Raw genomic sequence first — 12,844 nt, forward strand, 5'->3', positions numbered from 1 at the left:
CCTCCCAGCTCCCAATTCCCCTATCTAACTAGGTTAGGCTCTGGGGCTTCAGGGACTATGCTCACCAATCCTTCTTTGACAGTCGGTAATGGGTCCCGGTTTTGGGGTGCGTTGGATTTTGTCAATTCTGCGAGCCGTACCCCGAACATAGGAGAGGACTTCTTGCTGCGTGTTCCTCAGTTGGGTGGTATCCGCTGATGTGGTAGGGCGCGTATTGGATTTATGGGGTAAGTACCCACTTTCTTCCTTCAGTAGCAGGTTTTAAAATTCTTTTAGGTAATGTTTTACCCGTTTGGTAACGAGATAGCTTGTAGAGTGGAAACACCTTGCGAATCTCCGGGTTTTCGTCGATTGACTTCGGTTTGGAAATTGTTGGTTGCAGTGGCTCAATATTACCAATTTGGTTGCTGGTAATAGCTTGGTGGTTGTTCTGTGAGCCTCTTGCTGCCGCAGCGTGCTTGGTGTCCTGGTCGTTTGCGATGCTGTCTTGGTTGATGTTCTGAAGAACCAGGTTAACGAAGCTTGTGTGCTAGTCTTGAAGTCTGCCAGGTCTGAAGCATACGAAGCTGGTGTAGAAGCCAAGTGCAGTCCTGGCTGTAAAAACAGGCCTTAATTATACTTTGAGAGACTTCCTTATTTGTCCCCAAATCAACCTTGGTTCTTTGTTTAGGTTTTGCAGCCCAGCTAACTGAAACTTGATTAAGTTTTAATCTGGCGTTGATAGACTTTTCTGAGTTGATGAGCTCTTGTCCATTGTGCTAGCTGTTTTTTGTCCCAGAAGTCTGGCCTGAGCCAGGTATTTCGATGCCTGTTGAAAAGCTGTTGGAATATGTAGGTGACATTTGGGTCCTCTGGGTGGGGTGATAATGTTTCTTCCATGGTCGATTGTTTAAATGCTAATGTTTTCTAGGGGCAGGTTTCAGGGGGTAACAGTTCCCAGACAATTTGATTAGCTTCAATGTCCAGAGATTGACCCCACCCCTTTTCTTGCAGACCCAACATTCACCTTTTAAAAATCCCAAACTTGGTTAAAACTCGTAGATTTCTTCCATAAGCATTTTAAGATCCCAAACTTTCTGGTAGATAGTTCCAAAATAAATTTCCTTTCCAATGAGTCCAAACTCTGGGGGGTTCTCCCATGAATTTTGCAACTCTACACGACAATATTTTAACCTATTGCATTATCTCTCATTCTCAATATATGTCTCGCTTTTCCAGTATATATAAATATCTCTGCTCTTGCTCAACATAAATGGACTTCTCTTTAGCTGCTAAATTCAATAAGGTTGATCAACAGTTTCCACAGAATTCACAGGAAGTGAAGAAACACTTCGAGCAACTTCTGCATTTTGTCAGGAGACAAGAAGCAGCGAGGGAGAAGGACAAAACAGCGGAGAGCTGGCGATGAATTCTCTCTATGTTTGGCTTCCCACAGTCCTGCTGTCGGTCTCGGTGCAGGGTCACAGTAGGTGCTTTCCATTACATTGCCCCTTCTTGATTACCTGATCTCCTCTCCTCCTTATTGTTCCCAACCCTGGTGGTGTCCAGCACGATGTGCCGTGCCCTTGGCCCCATGGTATCTCAACCTGAGAAAACATTTGGCTTGTCAAGCAACTATCAATGCAGAATAAGATTGCTGAACTGAAGCAGTACCAGCAGAGCTCGAGAAGCCCATAGAAGCTGAGGGGAACTTTCATGGTGTGAGCGGAGAAAGAGACCGCTGCAGTCATTGCCCGGTTTTAGGGGAACTCATTGCCCGTCAGATAACGGTGAGGCTAATGGCGCTCACTTCTTATTTCTGGTCCCGCAACTTCAGGCGAGGGCCAGACGCGCGGTTATGCGCAGAAATCCAAAAGTTTCTGCTTCATGAAATCGGCATCTCGCAGCCTGGCTCACCGCTGAAATGCATTGAACGGCGAGGAGTTGCTGTATTTGCGCGGTCGATATGAACTAAACTTAGCGCAGGAAGTTAAGGCTTGTCCATTTCGGTCTAAATGCCCTTTTGACAATGTGGTGAGTGTTACTTTGCTGCCAGTCAACCACTCTGGCACTGAAAATGAACTGTTACAAGTGTGGAGTCTCCTTCCTTCAGCTTTTAATTGTTGGTGATTTTTAAAAAATGTACCTTTTCTTTTACTTTTCTTCTCTGTCTCTATTTTTTCTTCTCCCTTAATCCAATCTTTCTTCCCCTTTCTTAATTTGTCATTGAATTCGCTCACACTTTCTTTCTCAGTCCTTACGCTGTAATGTTACAATCCTCTAATCTGATTGTTTAAGGAGATACACAATTGCTTGTCCGTTTGTTCTCGCTGTGATGTTATCAACTCGCATCTTCAGCAACTTGACACAGAAAAAATGTAAACGCCTAAGCATACAAGGGCAAGTCCAACTGACGGCAGGCACCATTAGATACCAAAACTGCATTGAATTGCATCATATTTATAGCACAGAAACAGGCTATTTGGCTCAACTGGTCTATGCCGTTCCACAGGAGTCTCCTCCCACCCTACTTAATCTAACCCTCTCAACATATCCTTCTATTCCTGTACATATCCAGCTTCCCCTTAAATGCATCTGTGCTATTCACCTCAACTACTCCATATGGTGGCGAGTTCCACATTCTCTGGGTAAAGAAGTTTCTCCTGATTTCTTCCTGATTTATTAGTGGCTATCTTATATTTCTGTCCCCTAGTTTTGGATTCCTCCATATCTTCTCCAAGTCTATCCTATCGACCCTTTCATAATTTTGAAGACCTCTATCAGATCATCCCTCAGTCTTCTCTTTTCGAGAAGAAAGAGCCACAGCCTGTTCAGTCTTTCCTGGTAGTTACAACCCTCTCATTTTTCCCGCTGTATTTTAAATTTTTATCAATGAGTCTAGCTTTGCCAAAACATTTTATTCATTCTCTTTGCTGCGTAACCTGTCTTTGGGACTGGTGGTCTTGCTCACGAGGTGAGCTGCCTTCTCCACAGTCGTCTTGCCATTTTTGGAGGAGGCATTGTGAGCGATCTCGGCACCGTAAGTCCTGTTGCTCATCACTAGAATCATAGAACATTGCAACACAGAAGGAGGCCATTCAGCCCATCATGTCCGTGCTGGTTAAAAAAGAGTTACCCAGCCTAATTCCACTTTCCAGCTCTTGGTCCATAGCCCTATAGGTTATTGCACTTCACGTACGCAATGAAGTACTTTTTAAATGTGATGAGGGTTTCTGCCTCTACTACCCTTTCAGGCAGTGAGTTCCAGACCCCCTCCACCCTCTGGGTGAAGAATTGTTTCCTCATCTTCCCGCTAATCCTTCTAATAATTACTTTAAATCTATGACCCCTGGTTGTTGACCCCTCTGCTAAGGGAAATAGGTCCTTCCTATCCACTCTATCCAGGCCCCTCATAATTTTATACACCTCAATTAAATCTCCCCTCAGCCTCCTCTGTTCCAAGGAAAACAACCCCAGCCTATCCAATCTTTCCTCATAGCTAAAGTTTTCAAGTCTTAGCAACATTCTCGTAGACCTCCTCTGCACCCTCTCCAATGCAATCACATCCTTCCTGTAATGTGGTGACCAGAAATGTAGTACTCAAGCTGTGGCCTAACTAGTATTTTATGCAGTTTAAGCATAACCTCCCTGCTCTTGTATTCAATGCCTCGGCTAATAAAGGAAAGCATTCCATATTCCTTTTTAACTAATGTATCGACCTGTCCCCCTACCTTTAAGGATCTATGGACATATACTCCAAGGTCCCTCTGTTCCTCCACATTGCTCAGTATCCTCCCATTTAATGTGTATTCCCTTGCCTTGTTGCCCCTCCCCAAATGCATTACCTCACACTTTTCCAGATTGAATTCCATTTGCTAATTTTCTGCCCAACTGACCAATTCATCGATATCTTCCTGCAGTCTCGAGCTTTCCTCACTTTCAACCACACCGCCAATTTATGTATCATCTGCAGATTTCTTTATCATGCCCCCTACATTTAAGTCTAAATCATTAATATATACTACAAAAAGTAAGGGACCAAGTTCTGAGCCCTGTGGAACCCCACTGGAAACAGCCTTCCAGTCACAAAAGCTCCCCTCATCCATTACCCTTTGCTTCCTGCCACTGAGCCAATTTTGAATCCAATTTGCCCCTCTCCCTTGTATCCCATGGCCTTTTACATTTTTGATCAGCCTACCATGTGGGACCTTGTCAAAAGTCTTGTTAAAATCCATGAAAACTACATCAAAAGCACTGCCCTCATCGACCCTCCTGGTTATCTCCTCAGAAAATTCAATCAAGTTAGTCAGAAACGACCTTCCTTTAACAAATCCATACTAACTGTCCTTGATTAACCTGTGTCTTTCAAAATGAAGGTATATACTATCGCTCAGAATTGATTCCAGTAATTTGCCCACCACAGAGGTTAAACTAGCTGACCTGTAATTGCTTGGTTTATCTCTTCCTCCCTTTTTAAACAATGGTACAACATTAGCAGTTCTCCAATCCTCTGGCACAACACCTGTAGCCAGGAAGAATTAAAAAATGATGGTCAGATCCTCCGCAATTTCCTCCCTTGCTTCTTTTAGTAGCCTCGGATATATTTCATCCAGTCCTGGTGAATTATCTACTTTCAAGAATGCTAAACCCCTTAAAAATTCGTCTCTTATTATGTTAATCCCATCCAATATTTCACCATCTTCCTCATGAACTTTAACGTCGGCATCGTGTCTTTTGTGAAGACAACTGCAAAGTATTCATCAAGTTCCTTATTCACATCCTCTGCATTCACACATAGATCACCATTTTAGTCCATAACAGGCCCTATTCTTTCCATAGTTATTCTCTTGCTCTTTATGTAATTGCAAAACATCTTTGGATTTTCTTTGATTCTACTTGCCAGTATTTTTTCAAGCCCTCTTTTTGCTTTCCTAATTTCCTTCTTAATTTTACCCCTGCACTTTCTAGGCTTTCTGCAGTATTGAGCTCATGATATCTGATATAGACTTCCCTTTTTAGCCTTATCTTACCCTATATGCACCTTGGATTCCAGGGGGCTCTACATTTAGCAGTTCTACCCTATTTCTTTGTGGGAACATGTTTACCCTGAACTCCAAGTACTTCCCTCTTGAATGCCACCCACTGTTCTGGCACTGATTTACCTTCAAGTAACTGTTTCCAGTCCACTTTTGCTAAATTACTTCTCAGCCAAGTAGAACATCCGGCTCCTTGATATTGGGGACTGAAAATTTCTTGAATTCCAAGGGCAGCATGTCTTAAATCTTCTTGTTGCTGCCATAACTGATGTTTGGCGTAAGAACCTGACCCTTAAAGCTCCTGCCAATCGCTCTGGGTTTGTGCCCGTTACGCACCATCTTCACCTTGTGTCAACAACTTTGGGTTTTCCGACTTCAATTCAGTTCAGTGGAATACAGTGGGGATCCCTTTGTATGAGCTGCTGTGATGTCTACGCAGCCAATCAAACAAATGGACAAACTTTAAAAGAAATGTAAAATGGTTTGGAGAAAAGTTTCATAAAAATTTAAACTTTTATTAAAATGGACCAATTTCACACTGTACAAAATTAAAATAAGCTTTCCAGGCCCTTAACCTTTGTTTAGCAGTGAATACATTGTTAAAACTCTTGGTGTAACAACCTTTAGTGGGGAATTTAACAGCGTGCTTACTGTGGGGGGGGGGGGGGGGGGGCGCGGTGGCAGGCGGAGGTGAGGAGGGGGAACAGCACAGCCTGTGTCAAAGCTGTCGATGACTGGCAGCAACTTCAGGATTTGCTCATGTGTCAACTCCCAAAGTTGCGGTCAGTTTCAAAGGCGGAATGACAGTGAATGCTGCTTGTTTACCCAACTGCAAATTCCGGGCAAGGGTTTAGAATATTAGGTCGTGCCTGACAAATCCAGTGGATCTCATTAACGAATTCACTTATTCAGTATAGAAGTTGCATGAATTTCAGAAGGCACTGCTTAACGTTCCATATTGGAAACATAAGAACATAAGAAATAAGAGCAGGAGTAGGCCACCTGGCCCCTCGAGCCTGCTCCGCCATTTAATAAGATCGTAGCTGATCTGATTATGGACTCAGCTCCACTTCCCTGCCCGCTTCCCATAACTCTTTATGCCCTGGTCGCTCAAAAAATCTGTCTATCTCCGTCTTAAATATATTCAATGACCCAGCCTCCACAGCTCTTTGAGGCAGAGAATTGCACAGATTTACAATCCTCTGAGAGAAGAAATTCCTCCTCCTCTCAGTTTTAAATGGGTGACCCCCCCATTTTAGTTTCCCCTATGAGTGGAAATATCCTCTCTGCATCCACCTTGTCGAGCCCCCTCATTATCATATGTTTCGATAAGGTCACCTCTCATTCTTCTGAACTCCAATGTGTACAGGCCCAACCTACTCAACCTTTCTTCATAAGTCAACCCCCTCATCTCCGGAATCAATCTAGTGAACTTTCTCTGAACAGTCTCCAATGCAAGTATATCCTTCCTTAAATACGGAGACCATAACTGTACGCATACTCCAGGTGTGACCTCACCAATACCCTGTACAGTTGTAGCAGGACTTCTCTGCTTTTATACTCTATCCCCCTTGCAATAAAGGCCAACATTCCATTTGCCTTCCTGATTACTTGCTCTGCCTTCATACTAACTTCTGGTGTTTCATGCACAAGGACCCCCAGGTCTCTCTGTACTGCAGCACTTTGCAATTTTTCTCCATTTAAATTATAATTTGCTTTTCTATTTTTTCTGCCAAAGTGGATAACCTCACTTTTTGCCACATTATACTCAATCTGCCAAATTTTTGCCCAATCATTTAGCCTGTCTATATCCCTTTTCAGATTTAGTGTGTCCTCCTCACAATTTGCTTTCCCGCCCATTTTTGTATCTTCAGCAAACTTAGCTACATTAGAACATAAGAAATAGGAACAGAAGTAGGCCTTACGGCCCCTCGAACCTGCTCTGCCATTTAATACGATCATGGCTGACTCAGGTCCACTTCCCTGCCCGCTCCCCATAACCCCTTATTCCCTTATCGGTTAAGAAACTGTCTATCTCTGTCTTATTATTATTCAATGACCCAGCTTCCACAGCTCTCTGAGGCAGCAAAGTCCACAGATTTACAATCCTCTGAGAGAAGAAATTCTTCCTCATCTCATTTTAAATGGGCGGCCCCTTATTCTAAGATTATGCCCCCAAGTTCTAGTCTCTCCTATCAGTGGAAACATTCGCTCTGCATCCACCTTGTCGAGCCCCCCTCATAATCTTATACGTTTCGATATGATCACCTCTCATTCTTCTGAATTCCAATGAGTAGAGGCCCAACCTACTCAACCTTTCTTCGCAAGTCAACCCCCTCATCTCCGGAATTAACCAATGAACCTTCTCTGAACTTCCTCCAAAGCAAGTTTTGCCCTTCTTAAGTATGGAAACCAAAACTGTACGCAGTGTTCTAGGTGTGGCCTCACAAATACCCTGTATAACTGTAGCAAGACTTCCCTGCTTTTATACTCCATTCCATTTGCAATAAAGGCCAAGATTCCATTGGCCTTTCTGATCACTTGCTGTACCTGCATACCAACCTTTTGTGTTTAATGCACCATGACCCCCAGGTCCCGCTGTACTGCAGCACTTTGCAATTTTTCTCCATTTAAATAATAACTTGCTCTTCGATTTTTTTCTGCCAAAGTGCATAACCTCAGACTTTCCAACATTATACTCCATCTGCCAAATTTTTGCCCACTCACTTAGCCTGTCTATGTCCTTTTTCAGGGTTTTTGTGTTCTCCTTGCACATTGCTTTTCCTTCCATCTTTGTATCATCATCAAACTTGGCTAAATAACACTTGGTCCCTTCATCCAAGTCGTTAATATAGATTGTAAATAGTTGGGGTCCCAGCACTGATCTCTGAGGCACCCCACTAGTTACTGATTGCCAACCCAAGAATGAACCATTTATCATGACTCTCTGTTTTTTGTTAGTTAGCCAATACCCTATCCATAATATATTACCCCCAACCCTGTGAACTTTTATCTTGTGCGGTAATCTTTTATGTGGCACCTTGTCAAATGCCTTCTGTAAGTCTAAATACACCACATCCACTGGTTCCCCTTTATCCACCCTGTACATTACATCCTCAAAGAATTCCAGCAAATTTGTCAAACATGACTTCCCCTTCATAAATCCATGCTGACTCTGTGCCTGACCGAATTTTGCTTTTCCAAATGTCCTGCTACTGTTTCTTTAATAATGGACTCCAGCATTTTCCCAATGACAGATGTTAGGCCAACTGGCTAACTAGACTAGCTGGGACCTCCCCAGAATACAGGGATTTTGGTAAATTACAATCAATGCATCCACAATCCCTGCCATTACTTCTCTTAAGACCCTAGGATGCAAGCCATCAGGTCCATGGGATTTATGCACCCTTAATCCCATTATCTTACTGAGTACCAGCTCCTTTGGGATTGTGATTGTGTTAAGTTCCTCCACCCCTATAGCCCCTTGACTATCCACTGTTGGCATATTTTTAACATCCTCTACTGATAAAAAATATTTATTCAGAGTTTCTGCCATCTCCATGTTCCCTATCACTAATTCCGCGGTCTGGTCCTCTAAGTGACCAATATTTACTTTAGCCATTCTTTTCTTTTTTATATACCTGTAGAAACTCTTACTATCTGTTTTTATATTTTGTGCTAGTTTACTTTCATAGTCTATCTTCCCTTTCTTGATCATTTTTTTAGTCATTCTTTGCTGGCTTTTAAAAGCTTCCCAATCTTCTGTCCTCGGTCCTTTCATCCAAGTCATCAATATAGATTGAGGCCCCAGCACCGATCCCTGCGGCACCCCAATAGTCACTGTTTGCCAACTGGAAAATGACCCATTTATCCCGCCTCTCTGTTTTCTGTTAGTTAGCCAATCCTTTTTCCATGCTAACATATTACCCTCAACCCCGTGAACTTTTATCTTGTGCAATATCCTTTTATATGCCACCTTATTGAATGCCTTCTGGAAATCCAAATACACCACATCCACTGGTTTCCCCTTATCCACCCTGCTCGTTACATCCCCAAAGAACTCCAGCAAATTTGTCAAACATGATTTCCCTTTCATAAAACCATGCTGACGCTGCTTGATTGAATTATGCTTTTCCAAATGTCCCACTACTGCTCCTTAATAATGGGCTCCAGCATTATCCCAACTACAGATGTTAGGCGAACTGGTCTATAGTCTCCTGCTTTCTGTCTGCCCCCATGACACATGAAACAGTTGGAAAAAGGCTGGCATGGTAATAAAGTAGAAAATGACGGTAAATAGACAAGACTCTGTAGTGAGGGCCCTGAGTGCTGTTCTTCAGACACCTCCTGGTCTCCTGACACAACCGAGAGATTTGAGAAAAGTCTTACGCACATTATCAGCGCCAGAAAACGCAGGACCAAACCCACCCTTCAAACAAACAAAGCGACAAAACTTCAAAAACAACAGAGACCTGCAATCTAACCTAGGGAACAGATGGTAGTTACAAACCACCCGAACCCCTCGATTAGATTCCAAACTGTAACTCAGTCCCAGGTATCCATTATTGTATATATAGACCTCCCGAACCCCTCGATTAGGTTCCAGCCTGTAACTCACTCCCAGGTATACATTATTGTATATATAGACCTCCCGAATCCCTCGATTAGGTTCCAGCCTGTAACTCACTCCCAGGTATCCATTATTGTATATATAGACCTCCCGAACCCCTCGATTAGATTCCAGCCTGTAACTAACTCATTTCCAACTATCTATTATTGTATATATATAAACTCCCCGAACCCTGGATTAGATTCCAGCCTGTAATTCTCCCCCTGATATCCATTATTGTATATATAAATCTCCCGAACCCCTCGATTGGATTCCAGCCTGTAACTCAGTCCCAGGTATCCATTATTGTATATATAGACCTCCCGAACCCCTCGATTAGGTTCCAGCCTGTAACTCACTCCCAGGTATACATTATTGTATAGATAGAACTCCCAAACCCCTCGATTAGGTTACAGCCTGTAACTCACTCCCAGGTATCCATTATTGTATATATAGACCTCCCGAACCCCTCGATTAGGTTCCAGCCTGTAACTAACTCATTTCCAACTATCTATTATTGTATATATATAAACCCCCCGAACCCTGGATTAGATTCCAGCCTGTAATTCTCCCCCTGATATCCATTATTGTATATATAAATCTCCCGAACCCCTCGATTGGATTCCAGCCTGTATGTCACTCCACAGTGTCCGATGCCCATGTATAAACCATCCCAATCTGACCGTGTGATGTTGTATCTGTTGTCACTATATAACTGACTCAGTATATTGTCTCGCAGTATGTTTTCCAAACACTGAGTCTGACCCAGTGCTGTGTTAATGTTGTCTCTCTCTCCACAGAGCTTTCTGCCAATGGCTGGACAATGACCATCGCGGATGCAGTGAGTGCTGAGGAAGGGAGGTCCGCTGTCTTGCCGTGCAGTTTCACCCACCCACCCACTGATCGCCTGCTCACCGGCACTGTGAAATGGTTCAAAGTGCACTCATTGGAAGATATTTTTACCTGCACGTATTCTGGTCTGGGCCATTCACAGGGCGAGCTGTGTGAGATTGTGAGGCAGCAGGAAGGCGGGAATCGATTCAGATTCGTGGGGAACCTCAGCAACAACGATGTTTCGATAATGATGGAGCGGCTGAGCCAGGCGGACAATGCTGGTTATCGGTGTCGTGTGGAGCTCAATATTGGCAACTTTGGAACATCGAAAGGAACGGATCTGAGTGTGAGAGGTGAGGATCAATGTTCAGGGGCTGTCGCTGCTCCGATAGCTCAGTGGGGAAAGGATCCACCTGGTTCGGTGAGTCTCGGGTTTAAACACCGTTCTTCGTTGATCTGAAGCAGGAGGCAGTAAGAAGGAAAGGGAGTAGAGACGAGCATTGAAAAGCTTTTAAACGTGTCTCCGATAGTGTGTTTCACATAGCCTCACTGGTTTGACGTGTTCAAGCTCGCTTCAGTGGTTCTGGGCTGGGGAGCACAAAAAACATCATGGGGGATTCTAGCTCCAAGATTTCTACCAAGCTTGATGGTATCAGACCCATGTCCTCAGCCAATCGGGGCTCGGGAGGTACCAGCCTCACTACGACCTCAGCCAATGGGGGCTCGATGGTACCATCTATTGGCATTGGCTGAGGACATGGTGAGGCTGGTACCATCGAGCCCCCATTGGCTGAGGACATGGGGCTGATACCATTGAGCCCCCATTGGCTGAGGACATGGGGCTGGTACCATCGAGCCCCCATTGGCTTAGGACATGGGTCTGGTACCATCGAGCCCCCATTGGCTAAGGTCGTGGTGAGGCTGGTACCTCCCGAGCCCCGATTGGCTGAGGACATGGGTCTGATACCATCAAGCTCCCATTGGCTGAGGACATGGTGAGGCTGGTATCATCGAACGACCATTGGCTGAGGACATGGTGGGGTTGGTAAATACCTAGCCCCCATTGGCTGAGGCCATGGTAGCGCTGGTACATTCCCAGCCCCCATTTGGTGTGGCCATGCTGGGATGACTATCATTCCCTTTCCCTCCCCCCACCACCAAATAACCTGCCAACAGTCGCTGTTTAGGCTCGTCCATGAGGAAGGATTCCTTGGTCCAAGTTCCTAACAACAGTCGGCGACCATGTTAAGTAGGAAAGAAAATGGGTAACAAACATGCTCCATGGATGGTATAGCTAAGGATGAGGTTGAAAGAGACCCAGGAGGCTTGGGAGACTCGAATCTCAATAAGTCCAACCAATGCAGAGCACCAATCAACTAAACCAGTAGAGTGCTGAATAATGTTCTCTCTCTCTTCTTTTGGATCCACGGCCTCTTTAAGGGGCTGCGCGGCCCATTCACAGTTAATTTATATTGAAAAGGCCGGCCCCAGGCTGCGTGGGGACCGCACCTTACCGGAAACGTTGGTGTTGAACTACATAGCCAAAACAATAAGGTATGAGTCAGGAATTCATGACCAAACTGTACAGTTATCTGAAAGAAAGAGAGAACGTGCATTTATATAGCGTCTTTCTCCACCTCATGACATCCCAAAGCACTTTACAGTCAATAAAGTACTTTTGAAGTGTAGTCACTGCTGTAATGTAGGAAATACGGCAGACAATTTGCGCACAGCAAGCTCCCGCATACAGCAATGTGATAATGACCAGATAATCTGTTTTAGTGATATTTCTTGAAAGCTAAGTATTGGCCCAGGACACGGGGAGAACTCCCCAACTCTTGTTTGAATAATGTTTGTTTGTCAGCCAGTGGTTCGGTTGTTAGCACTCTCGCCTCTGGATCAGAAGGTTGTGACTACAAGTTCCACTTTTGAGCACATAATGCAGGCTGAAACTCCCAGTGCAGTACTGAGGGAGTGCTGCACTGTCGGAGGTGCAGTTTTTCCATATGAGACGCTTAACTGAGGCCCCATCTACACTCTAAGGTGGACCTATGGCACTATATCCTATGACTTAACATTTCATCCGAACGATGGCAGCTCCGACAGTGCAGCACTCCCTCAGCACTGCACTGGGAGTGTCAGCCTGGATTTTGTGCTCAAGTCTTTGAAGAGGGACTTGAACCCGCAACCTTCTGACTCAGAGATGAGTGTGCTACCCACTGAGCCACAGCTGATACATATGATCAGACCTCACCTTGAGTGCTGGCCATTGAGAGAGAAGAGAGCTATTCAAGTACTGGAGCTGGTGGGGAGGAGAGTCACTTGGCGGATCCCTACCCCAGTGTCAGGGTCTGAGTCCTGAGGAAAGACTGGTGAGATTTGGAAT

The 12,844-nt window shown here is 44.4% G+C and overlaps 2 protein-coding genes across 4 annotated transcripts in view; one reads left to right on the top strand and one right to left on the bottom strand.

Annotated features, from left to right (window-relative positions):
* The window catches only part of LOC139262290 (pikachurin), a 251,668-nt gene extending 241,069 nt beyond the window's left edge, over positions 1-10,599 (bottom strand). Inside the window, exon 1 of the mRNA XM_070877461.1 lies at positions 10,588-10,599. The gene's annotated coding sequence lies outside the window, so the exon portion shown is untranslated. The remainder of the gene's footprint in view (positions 1-10,587) is intronic.
* Positions 1-12,844, top strand: part of LOC139262322 (cell surface A33 antigen-like) — a 51,964-nt gene that overhangs the window by 4,093 nt on the left and 35,027 nt on the right. For 2 of the 3 annotated variants that reach the window (XM_070877509.1, XM_070877491.1), the window contains exon 2: positions 10,425-10,811. In XM_070877509.1, coding sequence (XP_070733610.1) covers positions 10,425-10,811 — 387 coding nt within the window. Of the gene's footprint in view, positions 1-1,679; positions 1,770-10,424; positions 10,812-12,844 lie in introns of those variants that run through there. The other variant, XM_070877501.1, reaches the window with a different exon arrangement.

The sequence above is a fragment of the Pristiophorus japonicus genome, chromosome 1 (assembly GCF_044704955.1).
Source record: "Pristiophorus japonicus isolate sPriJap1 chromosome 1, sPriJap1.hap1, whole genome shotgun sequence".
NCBI lineage: Eukaryota > Metazoa > Chordata > Chondrichthyes > Pristiophoridae > Pristiophorus > Pristiophorus japonicus.